The 25,145-nt window shown below is 41.9% G+C and overlaps 1 protein-coding gene across 2 annotated transcripts in view; it reads left to right on the top strand.

Moving 5' to 3' along the window:
• Nucleotides 1–22,260: 22,260 nt before the first annotated feature.
• spock1 (SPARC (osteonectin), cwcv and kazal like domains proteoglycan 1) overlaps nucleotides 22,261–25,145 on the top strand; it is a 63,405-nt gene continuing 60,520 nt past the window's right edge. Inside the window, exons 1-2 of one of the 2 annotated variants that reach the window (XM_055512551.1) lie at nucleotides 22,261–22,536; nucleotides 23,079–23,213. In XM_055512551.1, coding sequence (XP_055368526.1) covers nucleotides 22,276–22,536; nucleotides 23,079–23,213 — 396 coding nt within the window. In that variant the 5' untranslated portion in view covers nucleotides 22,261–22,275. Of the gene's footprint in view, nucleotides 22,537–23,075; nucleotides 23,214–25,145 lie in introns of both variants that reach the window. The other variant, XM_055512550.1, reaches the window with a different exon arrangement.

Genomic DNA, 25,145 nt, shown 5'->3' with positions numbered 1-25,145 from the left:
AACTGGGAACCGAACTGAGGAACAGGAAGTACTACAAAATAAAACAGGACATGACACGGAACGTGACATTTTGAGCTTAATACTTGATTTAAATGTAGGGTGAACAATGAATTGCTATTTCATGATGTTTTACAATGCTAATGATTTAGAAAAGAAAACATTTTAGCATGAGTTTACAGCCTAAACGTCCAATGTATGACTTTACACAAATAAAAGCTATTCAAAATTGATGTCTACTTTTTACTTGGATTTAAAATATGCAAGATTATTAATTAATATAGTAATAAAATAGGTACTTGAAAATAAAGAAACAACACTTTTAAATGGGGTCATATGGTGTTTAAAAGTAAAGTGGACTGCGTGTCTTGTGAAGACAACAGTACCTAAAAGAGCATCAAACACAGTCCCTATGTACGCAACAAATGTCGCAGCTACACCAGTGATAATGCTTAGATCATGTCCAAGGTGTATATATTTACAACATACTCCATTCATCTTTCCCCAGATAATATTAGAATAGAATTAGAAAACTTGTTTGTCCAGCGATGGAGAAATTGCCATTATTACTAATAATTATTGGTCATAAACATGCCAAACAACAGTTTTGAGAAAAATAATACTATGCACATAAATAGGCCTGCAGCAACAAATCGACAAATCAATAATATCGATGACAGAAATTTATCAATAAAGATTTGCCGTTATCGATTAGTTGGGCTGCTCACGACGGTGCAGCACAATGGCAAAATAACGCTGTCACTGGCAAAATGCTGGAGAAAACAAACAGCAGCAGGAGGAGAACGGCTGTGCCTTAATTCTTCATATTAGCATTAAATATTAAACAAATAAAACGTTAACCTGCAAGTCATAGAAAGTTCAGCTTGTGGTTCGTAAATACTACAGCGACACAGGAGAACGTAAGAATGAAACACTAGTGGGTTCTTTGTGGGTTTTCTCCCACAGTCAAGTTAACTGAAGCTGCTGCAGATCTTCCCATTGGAACAAAACTCTACGCTTGCTTTGTTCATTTATATTTTGGAGTTTTTTTATTATTCAAACACTGGATTTTGTTTTGTTTAAGAGTCAAAATCAAAAGTTAGTTTAAAAAACCCTGACATGGGATTTCTAATAAGCAAACATCAAATAATGTTTTTTTTTAATTAATCCGATTAATTGATTAATCGAAAAAAATCTATTGTCTATTGTCAAAATAATCGTTAGTTGCAGCCCTACACACAAGTCACTGTTTCATTTTCTTTTTGCAACACCTAAATGCCTTTAGCTGATCATTCACAACCCACATTAAGTGACAAAGTAGCACTGACTGTATCATTATGGTGGCAGAATATTGAAGAATGTTACTATGTATGTTGTTGAAAAGATGTATTTGTTGACTGTGTCTATGTGGAGGGACTACCGTATTTTTCGCCGTATAAGACGCACTTTTTTTCCCCAAAATTGAAGGGGAAAAGTTGGTGCGTCTTATACAGCGAATGCAGAGATCCGCGGAGCACGGTCACCGCCATAGGAAAGGCAGCGGCTTCGGTCTAGCTCCGGAGCCGTCGGCCATCTTAGTACAACCGGCGGTGCGCGCTGATGTCATCACGCCTTCTACTCGTCGATCCTACCATAGCCCTGACTGTTCATGTTACATGTTTGGCATACAATTGTTCTTAAGCTGCTGTTAACTTTTTTACAATTGATATAAAATATTTTACTACAAAAGTCCACAAAATCCACATTCTACATATTAGACAGGAGGTGATGTTAACTCTTGTATTATTGTTTTCTGCTGAGACACTCTGCCTTAACCATTCCCCAAGTGAAGGAGAACAGGGAAGCTTTTCTCCTACAACAAGACTTAAAACAACAAAACACATATGGTTCCAGAACTCTAAGTGCAATATCAAAAGACCATGGATACATTTAGTTTGACACTCATTTAAATCTTAACAGAACTTCCCTCTTTGTTATCAGTAAACAGACCCAAAGACTGTCCCATAACTCCTCTACCATAACCCCCTCCTCAGGCTCCACCATGCACCGGGAGACAATGGTTGTAAATGCAGACTAATAAAAAATGAAAACATCCAGTTGGACCCAAAGTTTTGAATTGGACACACCAGAACGTTCAGGTGTCATGAAAATGACAAAGTTGAATTCAGTAGACAATATGCTTTTATTTATTTGACTTTGAATTCTGTATGATGAGTTTTCATGAACTTACAGATTTATGGATTAACCACATTCCTATTTTATCTTGCTTATAAAGTTAAAATGAAGTTGTTATGTTTTTCCTGTTAATTCTGTATGCCATGCATACAAACTGTACTTGTGTCCTCAGGTAAAGATTTATAGAAATGGTAATTGTGTTATGAGATACCTCAACACTACCATAATTTGATTGCTAAAACTGGACTAATGCATTCATTGTAATTTGTGTATGCCCTTACTGTTTAGAACAAGATAGTGATGAAACAATTTATCATGTGATAAAATTTCACCTGTTGCAGCACCAGAACTTCATCTGAGATTTCAGTAGCTACTGTATGTGTACAGTATTTGATTTTCATTGTTTATGCATTCTTAATTTTCATTTCAATTTAAATGCTAGAATAATTGTTACATGTTTATTGTGTTATGGTGTGGTGGAACTTTAAGCTTGATAAAAGAACTAAAGTACAGTATAGTTAAAATTAAGGATTACTTTACATAGGATAGTTTGATGACGTGAAGGGCGGAACTTGTTCCTCAAGGTCTGCACCCAAGCTCCACCTTTTCATTGACACCCCCAAGATATTTTGTGAGTGACAATCTCTGTCCTAGTCAAATTCCATCTTCTGCTTAATTTAATTTTAACTACACATCAATTTCTTTACATGTTCTTAATTTTTGTAACTTCTCTTAAATTAAAGCCTCAAACGAAAAAATGATTTTTGATTAATTAGAAAGTAAATTCAAGCGACGCCAACTAAACTGAGATTGTTATCCAAAAACTGTCATTTTAGGAACTTTTTCTAATTTAAGTAGTCTAACAACAACTTTCGGCTCCGACTTTTACCTCTTAGGCTGAGAACTACTGCTGTATTCTCGTATCCAGCTGATGTTCTCACGCGATCCAGGCCTGTCTCACTAAGCCATAACAAACTCAGGCCGCAACATTTCATAGTGGGACGACGGACTTGAGACGGGCCAACTGGACCTGGCTGAACTTTCCACTGTATGATACTGAAGGATGCTAAAAGCTTGATACCTCTTTAGACAAGCAAGATCATTATCTCGCTTGATTTCACTGAAAACGCAGGTGTTTGCTCAAAGTGCTCAAAGGAAGCCAGATGTGTGCGTGTGTAATCAAATTTGTGCGCGCATGAACCGTAATTTGTACTTAGTGGGGCTATACCATGCTTACACTTATAATTGTGTTGTGACTCTGTGTATATAGGACCACAATAAACAAGTTTGCTTTAGGTGAGTACATCTACTTTAACAATGCCTTTAAACAGCCTGATATGTAATGCAGTTATTAGACACTTAGATTTCAGTGCAGGATCTTGTTGCTTTCTGCTAATCAACACAGGTCTACAAGGAGACAGACGCCCAGTGTTGCTGCAGAATCTCTCAAGATGTCACCGATACCACACAGGCAGAAAGCTTGGTCTGCGAAATCACGATTGTTTATTTAGATCGAAGCATTCACTTCCAACCGTCAGCTGAGACCTGCGCCGCTCTGACTGTGCTTTGCTTCACCCACAGTTTACTTCTTTAATAGGCGCTGATGGCGCCTGTCGGCAGGTAACAGGTAATTCGGTAGAAGACAAGACGCTCTTGATCATTCACAAAAAACATGACACAAAACACAAGTTAAACGTTGGACATGGATCTTGGAAACATGGATTACGCTATCGCGGAGAGCGCACACTCTAACAGATAGATATCATAAACCAAGGCATTGACAAGGACAGCTAACAGGATGTCACCCAAGTGAAACAACTCACAGGAAGTCGGTCATCAGTTATAATGGTCACTCTTTCATATGGAACGCCAGTTGACGTTACTTACCTGTTAGCGACAGAGTAATCTGTGGATGAAGCGCTTGGTTTACATTAAATAACCCTAACCCCATAACAGGTAGTTAACAGTTGGCGCTTCATCCACAGATTACTCGCTAACAGGCAAGTAACGTAGACTGGTGTTCCATGTGAAAGAATCCTTATTTTATGATTGTAGCAGAGTATACAGTACTACAAATCAATATGTTGATATAATGTTTAAAAGTAATGATTTACAAACACACTTCATTATATACACAATAAAACTACACACATCTACAAGAATTAAAGACCACTAATTAATTATGATTCCAAAGATAAATAACGTATGTCAGTTGTCAGGTGACAAATAAATAAACGTCCGAAATCATTTGTTCATTTTCTTGTTTATCAGTCCACGCAGCATCGTAGCAGAGCCACAGCTGTCGTTCGACAAAAGAACGAACAAACGATCCATAAGGATCCGTAGGAACGAATCAGGAAACAAAACAAATCCCTTAGGAAGGCCGCTCAGTTGAGTGAGTTGTAAAAGAATCATTTCTGTTTCCTGTCTTGCTGACTGAACTTAAGCAGCTGGTGCCATGTGGCGAGAGAAGGTACTGCATGGAACTGAACGAGTCGTTCACTGGGAGGACTCGTTCCTCCCAAGTCATAGAAAAGATTAGTTCATACTGAACGAATCGTTCACGAACAACACATCCCTACTGACACTACGACAAGAACTCCAAGAAGTCCATTAATTACATTAATAATAATAATAATAATAATAATAATAATAATAATAATAATAATAATAATAATAATAATAATAATAATAATAATAATAATAATAATAATAATAATAATTGATTCATTAAAGTGATATCTAGTGCTTAATTTGCTTAATTTAATTAAAGTGTGGTTCTACATTTAAAAAGGAAACTGGTACCCCAACTTCGAGGAACATTAAAGTTTCTGCATTAATATTAAATTATAAATTTAAATGCGCTACACACTGCATATAACTCATGTGGCTGCCATGTAACATCCAAGGACACTGTCTCGAACTCGTTCACAAGTCACACCATTAATACAAATCTGACTTCAAACCTCTTCCCAGACCAATAAGTCATATACCATGAGTCAAGCTGGTGACAAGATTTTCTCACATTTAAAGTCAATACACAAAAAACTCACGTAGAATGTAACATGCATGTTCTCTCTTGTGGCAATCACTTTAGCAAAAAGTTATTTTTCCTACTGAGTCCTACTGTTAGGCAGTTTATTCCAGATGTGCAGTCAGATTCTGGCTTGACAGTTAGAGGAGGAGAAACTTTATTAGGAAAAGTGACAGCTTGTTTTGACAGCTTCACAGTATGATGGCATTTAGCACTGAAAGGGCAGTGAATGTGTGTACAGTAAACAGTGCAATAACAATAAGCTTATTAATTAGACACACATGGCCACTTACCAATCCCTTGAGATTTGTTATGAACTACAGAAAAGAGGTTAATTAAAAATCAATTTGTACTAAACTTTTAGCACTAAAATAGTGTAAATAAATAATATTATATAAATACAACCCCAGTTTTAATAACTGTTTAATATTCAACAATATTAAACAGCAACAGGTTATGGTTTGTTTTCTTGTTTATTGTATTAGTATTTGGCTTTGCTGGCACAAGCAGATCTAAAGCTGTAGCACCCTCGACTGTTGCTAAGTTTTCTGTTGAGAGTCTCTTTAGTGGCATGTGTGAATCTGATGAGTTAACAGCTTGTTCTAATGGCACACTAATCAACAGTCATCAGTATGTTGGAGACCAGAATAGGGAAGTTTGAGTGAGTCTTGACTCTGAAGGATGGGAGAACACAAGAGGATAAAAGAGTGACTGAGGCAGCATTGTCCTAGCAGACATACGATCTTAGGTTTACTGTGCACTACTGTAGTGTGAGCCGACTGTCCTACCACTAACTTAGCTGCAATGTACAGTATATTTACAAAATGTCTAAATATATACATATAATTAGATCAGGCACAGATGTTTCACATTGCTTTGGTACACAATATTCTGTTCATTATGCGTATGCTAATTTGTGGACATCCAGATTTTCAGTTTTCCTTTTGTCTTTTGAGCCTCTCTAATCTTCTAAAAAAGGATTAGTACTGTAGCATCATACTGTACAACCACAATGGTGTTATTAGGATATATATTAATACTAAAAAATTACGTTATGCTGTTTAATGAAAAGATGTGACAGATTACCTTTAGTAAAGCTAAAAATGTGTTTACAGGATCCTTATTATCCCTTTTTACAGTCTATTTATTGTAGATATAACAATTCCTAACCAATTACACACATTTTTTATTTCACTCAATCTGAACTGCTTCATTTTCCTAAGGGTTCAGGGAGTGCTGGAGCCCATCGCAGCTGTCATTTGGGTATGCCCTGGACAAGCTGCCAGTCCACCACAGCTCCAAACAGAGACAGATAACCATCTACTCTGACAAACACAGAGTAAATGGTTCAATCTACAAGTCTCCAACTAACATGACTCCATGTATTTGGGTGGTGGAAGGAACATGGTAAACCCAGAGAGAACCCATACAGACAATTATAAAGTACTTTTCCCATATATTTTGGAAAGTAACAAATGTAAATGTTTTACTAGCTCACTGGCCCCTCTTGATCCAATCTAAAATGAAAAAGATGAGGCAGATTTACTTCTGGTGTCAAGAACTATAAGGATATCAAAAGTAGAAAACAGCAGGAAAAGGGCCACTGTGCTGATACACTGTTCCCATGGAAGTGTTAGACAAGAAGAAAATGCGTAATAGCCACAGATCACAAGGACACTAATGAATCCCTCAGGGCCAGACTACAATCACACAATCTTACCAGAAAACTATTTTAAATATTTGCAAGGATTATTTTTATAATCTCTGATTAGCGACACACATGGCAGTGATGGTTTCTACTCCAGAAACTATTAATTTGATAGTGCACCAATTAAAGCATTGCTCCTTTTTAGCACTTATTCATCTTTCACCTGCTCGTTTTCTGCTGAACAATTCTTTTATATTCTGTGTCATGACTGCTTTTCCAAACCATTTCCTCCCAATCTCTCTCTGGTGCTTTCATTCCAAGTTATGCCTCACTCACATTCTCCTCTCTGTTTTCTCCTGGTTGATGACTCTCACGTCCTGCCCTCATATTTCATTCTGACTCCGGTTCTCATTAGGCCCTCTAACTTTCTTGTGCACTCTCCTTTTCTACAGCCCACCTCCCCTCTTCTTATGCAACGACATTCAGCCTCTTATTGCTGTTTATCTACCACCTATCCCCAAATATCATTCTCTTTCTTAACCCTCTTCTATAGTCTCTTTTTTACACTCTTCTATATCCATGCTGCATTAGGTCAGTGAGCAGTGTATAGAAACCTTATTAACCCAGAAAAATATGTTGACTACAGGACAGAGTGCTGATCCTTTGTCAACAAATTTCATTAAGCAACATTGGTCGAGCACTTAAAGAGGTGACAACGATGAAAATGAAAATGCTAGAGAAGCTAGATGTGTGTCCGTGCTTTTGTGCATGTGCACATTGTCATACTTGCCACACTGCTCCTGAGCCACATAACAGGCACAATTTAGATAATCCATTTGAATTTTTATTCTTTCTTTTTGAAGGATTTTGTAATGTTTTTTTTTCCTACAGAATATTCTAGTCCACAGTTACCCACAAGGAGAGGAACAATATTAAATTACAGCACCTTTTGAAGTAGTTAAAGCTGGTTGGGCTTTCCCACTATTTTGTTCTGATAGTCAGCTAATCATTTTGGAAAAATGATTTTTCTTTCCCCTGCCTAAAAAGACATAAACTGTTGAACGATGAGAGTGCATACAGTAGATAGCATACAGTAGATAGCAGTAAGTAATGTTAAACATGTCTTTTGCCTGTAAAACTTTTCGAATTAAAACTGAGGTGACACATTTTACCTTTGTTTTAATCAGTCAAGTTAAAATTTAATTATCGCCTCATAAAATCAACCCACAATAACAAGATGATTCTAATTTTAACAGAACTCAAATAAAATGTTAAGAAGCCTGAACCTGAATCATATTTAGTTATACTGCAATGGAATACAGTAAAATTAAGGCAAGGGAAACTTTTTGTAACCTTTCCGAAAATAAATCCCAACTACAACTAGGCAACATGAAAACACAATAAATACATAGTTAAATAATCAAGTTACAGTTTATATCAAGCTGTAAAGATGATGCGCAAACAAACAGGATCTATCAGACACAGTCTTACATATTGGATATAGAGCATAGTATGACATTGTGTTTAGGTGAGCAGAAATCACAGTGTTTTACTGCTGTGAGGCTAAACAACAACATCCAACATCACATAGACTTTGAATGAAGAAAAAAAACAGACTTTGAATGGAGAGGGCATGGTAAGGGTTCTTTAAGATGTCTAGCTGCTTTTGGTATTTGCATTCGCAGCCACTCCACATAATGCCTAGTTATAAAGGATGCAGTGCATGCCAGTCAATAAATACAGTTTTCAATACAAGTAGTTTTATAGCAGTTAATATTTGCTCAGGAACATATTATTGAATAGATGCAGCATTTAAACTACAAACACATGTCTACATAATGTAGTATTTAAATTGTCTAGGTGTTTGTTTGTTTAGAAATGCTTTGCACTCTCCTTCGTCTGGAGCCTTGGCAGCTACAGAGAGCATTGATGGAGTGAGTGCGTGTGTCTTATTGTTTGTCATGAAAATAGGATTTCAGCAGATGGATGGAGAGATTCTTGAGGAGAAATACAATCAAAAAGAAAGCAGACACAGAAAGAGTGGATTGTTATGGTGAGTGGTTTCCTCTCCTCCAGATGGAGATTAACAGTCTTGACTGTTCTTTTGTACACGTGTGTGCGTGCATGCGTGCGTGCTGGCATTTGTCCCAATATAATTTGCCTTTGTGTGTGTGTGTGTGTGTGTGTGTGTGTGTGTGTGTGTGTGTGTGTGTGTGTGTGTGTGGTGAGATGAGGGAGAGAGCAGAAATCTATTCCTGTGTTTACTACAAGGGACTACAAGGGACGGAAAATACCTATAAATAAATATACACACACACACACACACACACACACACACACACACACACACACACACACACACACACACACACACACACACACACACACACACACACACACACCTTAATCTGACATTTGCAATCAAAAGCTCACTTTTGCTACATACGTACAGTACTGGAATAGAGGGATTATCTTGTTAAAGGGTGTATAACTGATTGTATACCACCATCTGTATGTAAGGTATTTAAACAGATTCCCTTTGTGTGTGTTTTTGATAGAGTGACAGGGAGAGAATAAAAGCAACGGTGTATTTCCCACATTAATGCTCCCTTCTGCTCTGCCTCCCTCTGAGATGATGAATGGTGCAGAGATGATGGACCAAATTTCCCTGTGGGGATTATGAACAATTTACGTTCTTTCATCTATATTCATATTATTGCATTTTTGCATCTTATAATGCATGAATGTGGATATAATTTATTTAGCACGTTCTTTCTTGTTACAATTATTTTACCTTTTCTACAAAAATGTATAAGTTATATTCTTTTTAGGTCACAATTTTCTATTCACTGCATTGTCTCTCCATCCCTCACTGAATACACTTCAAAATGCAGCTTCAGTACATAACCCCCAGGGTGGGATGTTTCTGGAGAACAAGACAGAACGTAACTTCAAGCTCACAAGTCATTAAAGTCGTGTTAATGCCACGTAATGAGAAATACAAAATCCACAAGGTGATTCTAAACACACAAATGTTTGTTTCAACATCACTAATGTATTCATGCTTCTAGAAGTTCAGAAGCACATTAAGAGAAAAGCCAAACGTCTGATAATTACAGGACCAACAGCTCTCTCCTTATCTAATTCTGAATGTCTGAATGATGGAGCAAACAGAGAGTGACACTGTGTTTTACCAACTTGGCTGCAGCCTAATTAATTCATTCCCCTCTTTGTTCAGTAGAAACTATAATTATGTGTTAGGTTTGCTGAGAGCTTGGCTGTAGGAGTAAAAGGAGTGGATGAGTATGTGTGAAAGAAACAAGATCTATTTCAAGATCCTGGACTGTGTCAACAGCTTTACTCTTTACACATTTCCTGTGTTGGCTCACTGTTTGTTCTGAGGTTCCCATTTGTGTCCAGTAAACCAACATGTTCTCTCTCCTTCTAGTTTCATTGTATTTAAAAGAAGCTTCTTGGCTCAGCTGTTTTTGTATGTGTGTAATGAACCTTACCATATTACTACCATATTACTTCTTACTTAATCTCACCCTTTGTGTTCTTTGTTTAATGAAAGGACATTTAAAATCATTCATTATGTTCTTTTAATTTTCATAAGCTGTCTGACTTTGCCCCACACTACTGCCTGTGTTTTGACTCTAACAGGATGCTGTCAGTACACTTCATATAGCACAGAGATGCTCTTTAAGGGCAGCGCTGATGCTGTCAACACATTAAGTATTTCTAGCTCAGGTTTGCTGACAACACCTATTTTCTTACTGACGGTATGGGGCTTCTTTGTCAATCAAACTTCACCTATCTTATCTTTTCACTTTTCTTCATTTTATTCCAATATATATGCTGTCAACAATTTTTATATGCATCATTGCTCAGTCCAGCTTTCTGGCTCATCTGACCTTCTCGTTATTTTTGACTTACTTGTTTTTAACTCAGTGCCACAGATGAATGCAGTGACAACCAATCAGCCTGTAAATCATGAACAGATATGAATATATCATAATATACATTACTATGGAGAGCTAAACTGAAACCACAAGGTTTGGGTTACAGTCTTCAAACCTACTTTATCACACATGGTACAAAGAAGGCAAACCAAATCCTCACACAGTCATCATTATTGTGATGTTTTTCTAAATGTTAGTTTACACTTGGCTGAAACCTCTACATCATCTAAAAAAAATCTTATATCACCGATTTAGCTCATATAAATGAGCCTTGGGCATTTGTGGGCTTAACATCAGTGCTCAACAGAATAAAAGATTGCATTAGCAAGTTGATGGGTCGCAGCGAGTCCAGACAAGTCTATAAAAACAGCAGCATTGATGGAACAGAAGCTGTTTACAGAAGGAATTAAAACTAAGCAATCGAAGAGTTCAGGTGGCACCGTTTAACGCACAAGTAGTTTTATTCATGAAAGCCAAACTGTAGTTTTTAAATTCTACTAATCTTCAAATGTATATACTGTAATGCAGGTCAAAATCATACTTACAGAACTAAAGTAGCTTAGAAAAGAAACGAGCAGGGGCAAATAAAACTACTTTGGTAACTTGAGGAGATGACTGCATTATGAATAGATTCATTCACAGAGGCCACTGATGCTCATTGTCTGTACTTACATTTCGTGGGTCGAACTTAATCCTCGACACTTGACGTGTCCTCCCACTGGAAAAGGCCACAGCGCGTGTCCCAGTGTGGCGCTTTGAACTAGCTAGCCACAACCAGCGGCTAACGATAACGCTAGCAAAAAGATTCTGAAACGCAAAAAAAGACACAGAGGAAAATTAGCTTAACTTCTTAACGCTTGGATTTGGCCTGGTTACTTGTGTTTTACTAGTGTCTCTGAACATCAATTTAATGTGAAAACGCTGTAAGGTGAATGCGCAGAACTACGCCTACAGATGCTAACACCCGCCTCTGGGTACTAATGCTTACAGGGCTAGCGGTGCTAACTGAGCTAACTGAGCTAACATTTTGTATATTATAACTTAGACCTTATAACAATTTACACAGACACCAGCGAGAAAGATCCAATTGGACGCAAAACCTGGGTCATTAACCTGCATCTTGAGGTCCACACAGGCACGTGCTCGTGCCCGAGAGCTCGTGTCCCCAGGGCAACGTCATCTAAGCACACAATTCAGTTGCTCTTCAGTGTAGCTCAATTCCGTATGTGCCAGAAATGCCAGAAGTTGATTTTGTGTTAATGGAAGCAGCTCACTGTTTTTACTATTAAAAATAAAAATAATAATACAAAGGCAGGGATGCTGATGTATTGGTGGTCTATTAAATTTTTCTAGTTATGCTAAAAGTATGCATCACAAGTGCCAGAGACTCTAATATCCTTGGGAAACGTTGAACACTTACAGTTCACATAGTTTTGTGAGAAATAATGAGACAATTAAATTTCTCTGTTCGCTTTACATCGCTGAAAGCCAACGGGGTTCTCTGTTCTCCGCAAAACTCTTTTTGCATCTTCTTCCAAAAACAGTGGGTTACCAGGGCAACAGCTGCATTAATACTGAATTCTTTCCAAATTCTTAACAACAGTAACACTTTAAAACATCGGATTTCAGTCGACATGTGACGACAGTATTACAGTTCGAATGTCTTTGATGGATTTGCCATATACTGCTTTCATACGATAGTTATATGACATTTGCAGACACAAACTATTTCTGTCGCTGTTTACTGTAGGTCCTAACTGTGTTTTTTTTGTTTTGGGCCGTTTTTTCCTTTTGACACGTCTAAATGGATTTTTGGTAAAGATGATCTAGATCTAGAATTAGATGATCAGATATTTGACCTGTGGCCCAGATAAATAGTTTCTCTTAAGCTGTGGTAAATGGAACACACACACACACACACACACACGCACATGTTTGTTTTTTTTTTCTTTTTTTACTGCTTTGCTATGTATGTTTTCACAGACGGCCTTGACTGTCTGAGAAACTCCAGCATCAAACCTCTGTTACAGGCTTAAAAACATTAGATTCTGTTCTGTGTCTGCTCAAAGCTCATGACAATGGCCAAAACACACTGCACACAGATACTGTGTCTCAATGGTATTTTGTACAGGAGATTTCATTTGAATGCTGCCAAAAGGTCAGAGAGTTTGAACAAACCTTCCAGGGCAGTGCAGCACTATCACAGGATGCAGCCTGACATGCACTCAGCTAAGAGCCAGAAGTTTGCCCTATTTGTCCTTCGTGCTACTCAATTTTATCACCCACTCCTGTGGCGGTGACTTCACAGGTATGAACACCATTTTGTTGAGTTACACAAACACCTCCTCTGTATATTGCAGTAGCGTCTTTGAAGAGCCATTGAACGGTAATTGGAAATGACCTTCCAGTTAGTCTCCCACCGTCTGCCTTACTCTTCCTGACAGGTCATGTTGTAATGCCGTCTTACTCTAAACAGTCTAAGTTATAGCCAGCTTTATTACAGCTTGATCTCTGAATCCACCATTATTTTCTGTGATAGCATCTTACTCTAAAAGGGTAATGTACCCACATTTTATTTTAGCTGTAAGCAGCATGGTCTGTGGAAAAGCGATGACATTAGTCAGCTACACCTGTTGCAACAAATTTCTGAGTTTGTTACGGACAAGGGTCAAACTGGACTGAACTGTATTTTAAAACACACTATGAGTGGGGAACAGGCTACAAAGGCCTTCAAACTATACTGGGAGGGAGGACCCAATTGCACGACCCACAGACAGGACTGACAATAAGTGATTTAATAAATAAATAGAACATACAGACTGAGAACAATACAAACTAAGGACGCTGCGACTGCAGGATAAGCCAGAAACAAAAATGCAAACTAACACATACAACTCACAGGTAAAACAAAAGATCACTGCAGAGCAGGAAACTAAGTAGGCATACTAAAACACAAAACATGCAAACAGTATCCAACACAAACAGTGAACAAACACACAAACCTGGACAGAGCACAAGAGCACGATGACGCTGCAACACGTAACAAGTAACCCATAACCAGTAACAAGTAACACTGGACGAGTAATGCACCAACAGAGACTGTACCCAAACCAGAAACTTAAATACTTACTAAAACAGGTGATTCTAATTAACCTAATAACAGGACATGACAGGAAATGAAAAAACAAAGAATCAACCAAGAGGGCCTTAATGCCACGTGAGCCAGAGTGCCCTCTGGCTGTCTGGAAGCTGACTCACAACAGAGCCCCCCTCTCAAAGCCGGCTCCCAGACGGCGAACCTGCACGAACTAGACGAGCCGGGCGGGCGGAGGGAGGCGGGACAAACAAAACCAAAACACAGAAGACAAGAACACCCAAGAACCAGCAACAGACATGAACCAACCAAACCGTAAAAACACTGCCAAAACAAAAAAAAAAAACCCATATCACATCCCCTCGTTTGATCAAAACATAACCCCACTAACGTAACTCCCAATAGTCAAACAAATCCCAAAACAAACTGAGGTAGTCCACAAATAACGAGTTCTCCACCAGTCTCATGGTGGGTGCCAACGAGGCAGGGTCCAACCCAGCAGCCGCTGGGAGTCAACTGGCACTCCTGGTGCCCCTGAACACGGGCCCAGCTCCCTGGGTGGGCGTCGACGGTAGAGGCAGGGCCAGCATAGCAGCGGGTGATTATGGTGGCAAGGCAACCAGTCCGGTGGCATAGCCCCCATGAGCCCTAAGGCCCCTTGTGGACCACCAAGACGACGAACGGGAACCAGCGGCGTCTTCCTTGGATCACCGCGACGACAAACGGGAACCAGCGGCGTCCTCCTTGGACCACCGCGACGACAAACGGGAACCAGCGGCGTCCTCCTTGGACCACCGCGACGACAAACGGGAACCAGCGGCGTCCTCCTTGGACCACCGCGACGACAAACGGGAACCAGCGGCGTCCTCCCTGGACCACCGCGACGAAACGTGGCCTCCACTGGACCACCAGGAACCTCAAGGGTCAAACGTGGCTTGGCGACAGGAACCTCACGCCGTGCTGCCATCGGAGAAACAAGAAGCAGCCCCACCCTCAGAGAAGCGCCCTTCTTGGAGGGCAGACGTGGAGCCGGAACCGGAGCCAGAGACGAAACCAGACGTGGAGCCGGAACCGGAGCCAGACATGAAGAGGTGAAGGCAACAGCTGATGTGCTGTCGCGCTGAATCGCACTGAACGGCGCCACCACCTTATGGCACCGTGGTGCAGGTACTGGGAAGTTCGGCTGCGGCGTTGACGTTCCACGCCGAGGGGCCGAAACCAGAACCAGATGTTGTGCAACGGGACTGCCCCGCTGTATTTCCACGCCCTGCGTCTCCTCCAAACGCTGGGACCGTGGAGTTGGCACAGCAGTAGTGAACTGCCGATCTGCACCCGTCGACGCTTCCTCCTTGAAGTGCCTTGGTGCAGGTGTAGGAGTCTGAACAGCGGCATCCTCACGCTGTGACTCCCCATCCAGTGCTCCCTCCCAAGAGCGCGGGGTAAGAGGGTCTCCCGCTGACACGGTTGCCGGCCGACGGCCAGCGGGCTCCGACACTTGGTCCTCCAAGTGCCGGTCTGGAGGAGCGAGAACAGCAGCCCTCCATTGCTGTCTCGTCGAGCGCAGCGTCTTCCGCCTTGAACGCTGACGTCTCGGGGGCTGTGCAACAGATGCAGTGAAGTTCGTTGTGTGAGCCGAATCAGGGATGCTCATCTTCGCGCCAACCCACGAGCTGGAGATGAGCGACTGTCCATGGAAGTCTGGAGGCCCGGTACAAAAACGAACCTCCGAGTCTGGAAGAGGGGGGCGAAATAGTGCGCGTTGTAGCTCATCGCGCATCGCACCCACCTCAACCCACAGCTTTGCCACACCCGGGAACTCAAACAACCAGGGTTCCTCCCACAAAATGTCATCCAGCAGCTCGACTGCTACTAACCTGGCCTCCGGCCTAGGAGCTTCAGTGGCTGCTTTCAATATGACCCCGTAGCGCATCAAAAAGTGTGGGGACAGATCTGGTCTAGCTGGATCCATGGCACTGAACTCGAACTGGTTACACACACACAGACAAACTAAACAAGTTGTACAAGCACAAAAACAAGACAAGCACCCAGTGAACACAAACACACAGCCTCACAAACAAGACAAGCTATAGTGCTAACACAGACTACCCCTACAGTAGCGCTCCACTACACTAACCGGGGAAAAACAAAAAGAACAGGGTCGGCTGGGTCCAAATGGTTGGTGCATTCTGTTACGGACAAGGGTCAAACTGGACTGAACTGTATTTTAAAACACACTCACTATGAGTGGGGAACAGGCTACAAAGGCCTTCAAGCTATACTGGGAGGGAGGACCCAAATGCACGACCCACAGACAGGACTGACTAAGTGATTTAATAAATAAATACAACATACAGACTGAGAACAATACAAACTAAGGACGCTGCGACTGCAAGATAAGCCAGAAACAAAAATGCAAACTAACACATACAACTCACAGGTAAAACAAAAGATCACTTCAGAGCAGGAAACTAAGTAGCCATACTAAAACACAAAACGTGCAAACAACAGTATCCAACACAAACAGTGAACAAACACACAAACCTGGACAGAGCACAAGAGCACGATGACGCTGCAACACGTAACAAGTAACCCATAACCAGTAACAAGTAACACGTGACGAGTAATGCACCAACAGAGACTGTACCCAAACCAGAAACTTAAATACTTACTAAAACAGGTGATTCTAATTAACCTAATAACAGGACATGACAGGAAACAGGACCAGACAGCCAGAGTGCCCTCTGGCTGTCTGGAAGCTGACTCACAACAGAGTTCAAATCTCGCTCCTGTTTAAAATCGGAGGGACTTGGGATTAATCAGTTCACTGTGCTATTTCTGCTGGAACCGCTGGTTGTGATCTTTTTGTTTGCCGTTGTGCTTCTTATTAGTATTTTACACTTGAACCGACAGGTTACAATATTGTATCTCTCATAATAAATGACCTGTTCCCATGAGAACCATGTGCTGATAATTTAAAAAATTTAGTTTCTTCCTCATTCCAAGGATGTTTATTTCTATACTGACAGCAGCGGCATAATTCAAGTTCTGCTCAATCCATTTAACCTCTCCACTGCCCTTGGAGAGGCTTTGATGCTGTTTGTGTGCCTGACATCTAATGTATAAACCTGTCTGACCCTGCTGAGGAGCTCAGACAGAAACTGTTAACAGGCTGGGTCTCTCTGCATTGTGTCCCTCTGTTCATGTGCCTCTCGGATGGATGTTTTCTGAATCACTGCCCAACAAAAGGACCTCTGGCACAGGCAGTCATGTTGTGCCTGTCCGAGACAATTTGGATAATAAGAAGAGAAACATATAAGAGGGTTGCTCTGAGATTCATCCCGAGCCATGAGACTGGAGAGGAAGCGATTGGGGCAGTAAGAGTATTATAAAGTCAGCAGAAGAAAAACTTCAGGGAACGAACTAGAGAGGTACTTGTGCATTTTAAAGTTGTTGAGGAAATGAAGACAGAGATGAGAGAGGAGCTGTAGTATCAGTTCTAGTTTTGTGGGAGCAGGAAAATATAAGTTCTGAAAACAACAACAAGAACAAAATATAATGAAGGAGTTGAAAAAAGCCAGAGATGACACAGTGGATGATCAGACCAAGGATGAATGGGAAGTGGGAGAAAACAGAAATGAATGATATTGAGAGAAAGAAGGAAGAAGAATAGAAGTCTAGTGTTTTAGAATTGTGGTGTGCTGCAAATTCACCACAGTCAGGTCTAATCATCAGGGACTATTTTTGTTGCTGATATTAGTCTCTGTTGACTGTGTGGTGTGTGACACAATCATCTGCAGGATAATTAAAAGCTTTGGCATTTTCATCTGCATTGTAATATTATTTAATATATCACACACCAAACCGTAGCTGAATGCTTAAACTGTCTTTTGCGATGTGCCAGTTGAATGTTAAACATCTCCTTGTGGAATATTTTTACATTTTTGATCAGACTTGCCAATAATTTGTCTTTTAGATGAACAGAAGAGAAACCCTGCAGATACAGATTGATGGGCAGGTGGAGAGAACAGTCCTTTAAGTGGTCAATCACAGCCTGTCAGCGTTAGATGTTTGAAGGAACTAGTGAGACTGATTTAGCCTGACAGTATTCACACATTTGGGATGGGTATGAAGACGTTACAGCATCAGCATCAACTTAAGCTTTTTGTTTTACAGTGTCTGCTGGAATCAGAGTGTCATCACTGACAATCAAAGTCTTGGCAACCAGAAGAGACATACAGTATGTCACACCACTGATCATACTGTATATCTGCACTGGCCTCTGATGTAAAGCTCTGACACTGACCTTGAGTGGTTGGCTCAGCAGCAGCTTCCTACCTGAGCATCCTAACCCACGTCTATAACGCCTTTACCCTGTCCACAAACAGCGCTACACAGAAAAGGATCAACGCAAACTGCTGCCCTGTTGGAACCCTCCTTCCCTGCAATCTTCAGTTCCTTTCCTTTGTTGACTAATCCAAAGAAATGTCTCAGCTTCTCTTGCCTGCGGTAGGATTTGTACTGTGGACAACAGTTGCTATATAAGCCACAAATCATACGTTCACATATTATAATCATACAAAAACATAGGACAGCAAGTAAGAATCTGTGCGCATATCAAGGTTCAGGGATAATGAAATGTAGGGATCAGTGCATTTATAGTTGTTCTCTGTAGATTCAGGGTGTAATTAGCTTTCACGGCTGCAACTTTCCTTTGAGAATTCCCTGATAAGGGTAATCTATTTTCCCCCACGCTGGGAAACCACTGCTGTGGCGAGTTACAGAGTTTCCTGTCTGTCGCTGTATTGCGTCAAGCTTGGAAACATTGATAGCTAGAGATGTGTTCACAGTTCACCCCTAAAGTAAAACTTTAACATTTGTGTGTTTGCGCTGACTCAATTATAATGATAATGAATAAAAAATATTCCTATGTGACGGTGAATACCAGACTAGGGTTCTGACATTATACGCTTACTTACATAACAAACAGTAACTGCATTCTCGTCTTAAAAGCAATTCACACATTAGAATCTATTTGAATCTTGTAGGCTGTAAAATGTTTCATTCACCTTTAAAGCACTTTTTTTAAGTCATTCTATTAAAGTCACTAAAACAGGTGATCAGAAGACTCTGAATGAACTATAATGCTTAAAGTGTTTTATTTCACCAACACATTTAATGGTGCCTGTGCAAAAGTACCTTTAGCATCCACTAGACAAACCTGTAGGTCAGGATTTAGTGACATTCTCCTGCAATAGTAATAGAAGAGTTAAAATTTTCCATCTTATCACAGCTCCATCCTTAAAGATGGAAGAATTTACGTACAGTAAGAGTGTTTGAAAGTCAGTCATTTTTCAATTTGTGGGATAAAACGTTCTAGGCTTTCTTTTTTGCTGAATCTGAATTTTCAGTACCTTGGACAGCTACCCACTGACTTTTAACACGCTCATTAAACAGTGTGTGTGTGTGTGTGTGTGTGTGTGTGTGTGTGTGTGTGTGTGTGTGTGTGTGTGTGTGCGTGTGTGTGTGTGTGTGTGTGTGTGTGTGTGTGTGTGTGTGTGTGTGTGTGTGTGTGTGTGTCTTTCAATTTACAATCAGACACCAAAGCCAAGGAGGGTTCATATTAGAATGCCAGATCTAGAACCAGAGTCAGGACAAACTGGAAAACCTTTGCTCCCCATCATTATTATTATATATAGAACTTTTCAAAATACTTACAAACTTGCTTTGGACTTAGATATCAATCAGAGCCTCTGAAAAGGTCTCCACCTGCTTGTTTTAATAAAGATGGCATACAATAGAAATGCAGCAGCGGAGGAAAAGGAGGAAAATATCTAAAAGGACAGGGGGGTTGCTTAGAAACTGCATGATACTAGCGATGATTTGATGTGTTACTGAACAAGCTGAACATTATCACATTATTATTTTAACACCCATCTAAATTAGAATTAGAGTGTTTCACAACATATTGTGTTTACTGTTGCTGATGTCCTTGATGAGGAACTGATTATGCTACATATCCATAAACATCCATTGGGATGTTGAGACATTTATACCCTTTATCCCATTTGCTGCTTTCATGCTCTACGAGTCGCCTCCTTCCGTCCTGTGTGGAACGTCAGATGTGTGATTGGATTTACAAATGGCCCCGAGAGGACGGGCAAGAGTGCGAATTGGTGTGTGATAGAAACGTGGTGTGTTGAAACGTGTTGCACCTCGCACAGTGGGACAACCCCGGCAGATAGCGAGACAGATATGGTTTATGATCATGCTCTTTTTTTAGGTGGGATGACAGAGCTTTTATCTGGAGCCACTGAAGTGGAACTGAAGTTCTCATGCACAAGTAAAGTTACAGGCACAAAGCTCATTAAGAAGCCGTGTATCACACGCCGCTGCTCACCTTCGAACATCCCCTGCATACTTCCCTTTCTCCTCCCTTTCCCATCTTCACATACACACACAGCATCGAGTTTTGTACCCGTACATCTTCTTTCATCTTTCTCCTCCCAACGTTCTTTCCTGTCACTATCTGTAAATTTCTGGCTAGGACACTGCTGCCGATTGCTTTGTTTCAGATATATTGATTTATTGCTCATAGTTGGCCCCCTCCAGGCCCTGTCAGTGAGTATCTGACTGCAGTGAGCTTGGACTGGAGCCTTTAAAGTCAGGGAGAGGCAAGACTCTGCCTAAGATGCTATACTAGCACATTACAATAAAAAATAAACCCAAAGGCCCACAATGATTATTTAACAAAGACTATATCCATCTACATGGTACATGTTTTATTGGTATTTGATTAATATGTCATTATTGTACAGTCATTTCTCATCGGCTCCTTTAAGAAATACAGGGTACAAGTATCATAATTAATGTTGTGCACACTGTAGAATAAGGCTTAAGGACAAAACTGTGAATGCAAATAAGCCATTTGACAGCAGCTGAAGGACAAATGCTTGAGCTCATTTCCCTGACTGGCTGTTCCAGATTTACTGTAAATGTCAGAGTAACTGTGTAACACAGGCCACATAAATATTAACATATGCTACAGTTAAATGTCTTGGAGATTTAAATGTTAAAATTAAGCGTCCCATAATCTTTTAACTCATGAACTGCTTACTGGCCAATTCCTTCACTCACTTAAAACCATGGAGCAATTATCAACGTTTTAGAAAGGAAATGTGTTATTCCTTCACTTTCAGACTTCAGCTTAATATTTAATTTACCTAAATCTGCTTTAAACTAATGTTTTACACTTTTCCCATAGAATTGAAGTGTGAAGTGGGACATGATGTGTTGTCTCTTGACTGTTCTACTTCGCTTCATGTTTCTGGGTTACACACTGGCCTTCTGTTGTTATTCCTGTGAGACTGGCCCGTGTTGCTACTGTACAGTCTGCAGATGAGCCTCATCTGCCTCCCAGCAAACCTCAGGCCTTGCTGCAGCCACAAGCCAGACCGAACTAACTGGACTCCAGACTGAAGATGGAGAGTTCGAAAGAAGCAAGATGCAAAAGTATCTATAGTCTCATAACAGCAACAATACATATGAGCTGTCATAAATTATTTTCCTATAAGTTTCCTAAAAGCACTGATATTTTATTAATAAACCATTAAAGTCAATGAAGATGGACCCAGAAGATTCAGCTAAATACCAGTTGTAAAAAAATTAATCTACTGTACAGTACTGTACCTTCTTACTCTGAGTAAATCCTTACAATACATCAGAAAAGTGTGAGCAGCAAAGGGTTCAGCGGCAAAACATTCAGGAGAGACAACGTTTTATGCGACACTGGGGGAGATAGAAAACTGTAGCAAACACCTGCCTTCCTCCGTCCCCGAACAGGTCAATAAAACAGAGAGGAACGTCTCCCCCCCAGAACGCGCTGCTCGTCAGAGACGCCAACCACAAGCAGAGCCTCTGCTTCCTGAGCGCATCCCTGCGCTTATTATGCAGAGAGAGAGAAAGGGAGAAACAAGAGTGCAGCCAAAGCGAACAAAGCTCCAGAGACAGTCGAATCAGACAGTCGCGGATAAAATATTTAAACACATATCGTTATTTTCCCCTCAAAATGAACGCCCCAGTTATGTGGCCCATTTGTGAATTTGTCTGTGTCCGAGGTGCTAAAACTGCGCCACCCTCAGCGGATCAGCCTGCGCCGCGGATTTCACGCACCGACACGACACTGATTTTACGCTTTATGTAACTTAATTGTATTGAGTTTGCTGGACACGGGAGCTGGGATTCCACTAGAGAACCGCGGGACTAAAATGAAATTTGTGTTTGCAATCCTGAACAGCATTTGGTCACGGCTCCCCATCCTGCATGCGCCGTGGTGTGAACATAAAAAAAATCCCAGCGTTAGAAATCAATGACACGGTTTGTGCGTATCGGGAAGGGGAGGGAGAGAGAGAGAGAGAGAGAGAGAGAGAGAGAGAGAGAGAGAGAGAGAGAGAGAGAGGAGGCGGTGTCTGGTAACCGAGGAGGGGAGAGAGAGAGCTCCCGGTCCGCTAGTCCTCTCAACTGCGTTCCAGCGTCATTCCTCCAAGCAGTCGGGTGCTACCGGAGTGCCCGGGCCCGTGGACTTATTCTCCCCCGGGAACTGAAACTGGACAACGGCAAACTATCCCAGGTAGGCGCAAAAAAGCTTTGTGCGTCAAACAAATGAAATGCAAGGCAACGGTCCGGCCATTTGTCGACTTTGGTGGCGCCGCTGCTGACTGGATGGACGAGAAAGCGGATGAAAGCGCACGACAAAGCTCAGTGGGGGCCACAATAGTGTTGACGGCGCTAATTGCTTTTTAAATTGGCGGAGGGGAAGCTCGGGAGCTAATCGTTTCTCGATGCCCCATCTGCCGCGGTGACAACTCTCCAATGTTTGTAATCCGATTAGAAGCAGGATCGGCAGTTTGGCCGAACGAGCGCTCCCCGCGCGCCCACAGCGTAAACAGCGCTTCCATTCTGCGCGGCGGGTTCTGGTGGACCGATCGGAGCCATCGTGCGTCACAGCACGGGAGTTGTGTGTTCGGCAAAGTGCCGCGTCCCGCTTCATCCCGGTCTTCCGACACTTTGCAGCATCCTCCCCTCGCGTGCGCGCGCGCGTCCGCTCCTCGCCGCGCGTGGCTCCCACCGTGTCATGCCCCTCTGCCTTCTCCCCTCTCTGTCTTTCAGAAGATGCTCTTCCTCCTGCTCCCGGCCGTGGCTCTCTTGCTGAGCGGAGACGCGGTGGTCTCCGGTAACAGTAACGACAAATGGCTGAGCACCGTGGCTCAGTACAACAAGGACAGATCCTGGAACAGATTCAGAGACGTGAGTTGAACCGAGAGACAGAGCCTCTACCCCAGAGGGCCACTGTAATAAGCTTCACTGTGTGTGCCTTTATGTCTGTGTGCATGGTTGATGGGGGGGGCTGTTACTACACCCTTGACACACCCTGTGAGTATTTGAGCACTCGCCAGCAGCGTAATCCACCTTTTAGGAACTTCAAGCCCAGAAGAGTGTTAAGTTTCTGTACAATGGAGAATCTATTTTACTTGATTTTTCCTGGTATAGCTCATATACTGTATATTATTATACTGGATGAACCTGTGGCCTATGGAGCACAGATATGAGTCTCTACAAAGTGTCAGATGTCACTCTGATGTTGTGTTTGAAGCGTCGTACTGTGCTAAAACTGCGCGGAAACCGTCAGGAACAGTTGTTTTAATGCTACAATGTTCAAACTTCTCAAACATATAAATGTCCCCTAACGCGTGAGAAGTAATCTGAGGTGAAACCATGCATTAAACGCTCAGCCTATACTTCCATTCAATGTAGTCCTTCAGCCACTGAGTCACAGTTTATGAGCTGCTGCCACGCGTTAGCCGCCCAAAGCTGATGACGGCGACGTTAAAGGGATTAGTTGCATTTGTCCTGAATCCGACGTGTCGTGAACTTTACGTCGTGAGCTTCCTCTCGCTGCGCCGCCGCACATTTTATTGGGCCGCACTATATTTTGAAGACCAAAATACTCCTGCGGGCTGTGCCTCTGGCTACGACCGGAGAAAACCTATGCAGAAGAACACCACTCTAATTGAACAAGCTGTCGTCAGGCTCACGCCGCCGCTCCGGCGCTTTCATTGCGTTTGACACCGTTGCTACTGGACCCATGATGCCGTGTGCTGCCTCCTGACACCATCTCCGCATGTTCCAGCCGGCGGTGGCCCAACATTAGCCTTATTAGCCGGCCTTCCCCACACGCTCTAGTGCTGCAGCCGCAGTGTGAGCGTTGTATCCGTCGTGTCTGTTTAGACCTGCAGCGTCTCTGTGTGCGCGCGTCCACTGTGTATTTCTCTCCGCGGTCTCCTGTGCAAATGACACTCATTAACAGGAAACTGTCAGCGGAGGGCTGAGGACAGGAGCGGCGAGGGGGGGGGGGTGGGATGGGGGAGAGAGGCTGAGACATTTGTGTTTAATATTTCAGGCAGAGCTAGTGAGTAAATGCGGGAGCCGCTGTTGTTCTTTCGCGTGTGTGTCCGTGTCTGACCTATCGCATAAGGAAACCTGCCTGTCCTCTGCGCCGCTCTGTTGCATCCGGTCCTCTCTCTCCCCGTCCCGCTCGGCCACGATCGTTTTAACACCACAGGCTGCACGTGAAAAACAAGGAAATCTGGGGAAACAGTGTCCACGTCTCAAGTCACATGATGGAGGATTTCAGCTGCATTTAAGCTGCATTCAGGACAAAACCTCAGGTTGAAGTATTCATACTGTATGCATTTGTATGTTTCATGACAGAAAGCTCCAACTAAAGTAGTGACAGGGTCATTGTTGCATAGATTGTCAGGCAGCAGATTATACATGGCATGAGATTTGGAGGAGTAGCACTTTGCATATTCAGTGGCCGATTGGGGAAGTGATGCTAATGTGCTGATGTATTCATCACCACATTAGCATCAATGGCTCATATTACTGTTCATGTTTCAAATGCCACACAGTCATTCATTACTTAGTCACTATCAATACGTTGATGCTGTGATAGTGAGCGTCTACGCTGTCATCACATGTGCTGTGCGTGCACCCCCCGCTCGCCTTTATTTTCCGCCTTTTTCCCCCTCCTCCCGCTCCTTCCTCTGTCTCTGGAGCACAGAATGACCCTGTGCTCTCTCAAGCGTAGCCCCTCTGTCTCCTCCTCCCTCTCGCTCTGCCCTCGCTGTGACTCCTCCTCTCGGCTGTTCTTTTCTGCCTGCCATGTTTCACTCTGCA

Source organism: Betta splendens, chromosome 10 (assembly GCF_900634795.4).
Source record: "Betta splendens chromosome 10, fBetSpl5.4, whole genome shotgun sequence".
NCBI lineage: Eukaryota > Metazoa > Chordata > Actinopteri > Anabantiformes > Osphronemidae > Betta > Betta splendens.
The sequence above is the reverse complement of the archived record's forward strand: the minus strand, read 5'-3'. Positions and strand labels throughout refer to the sequence as shown.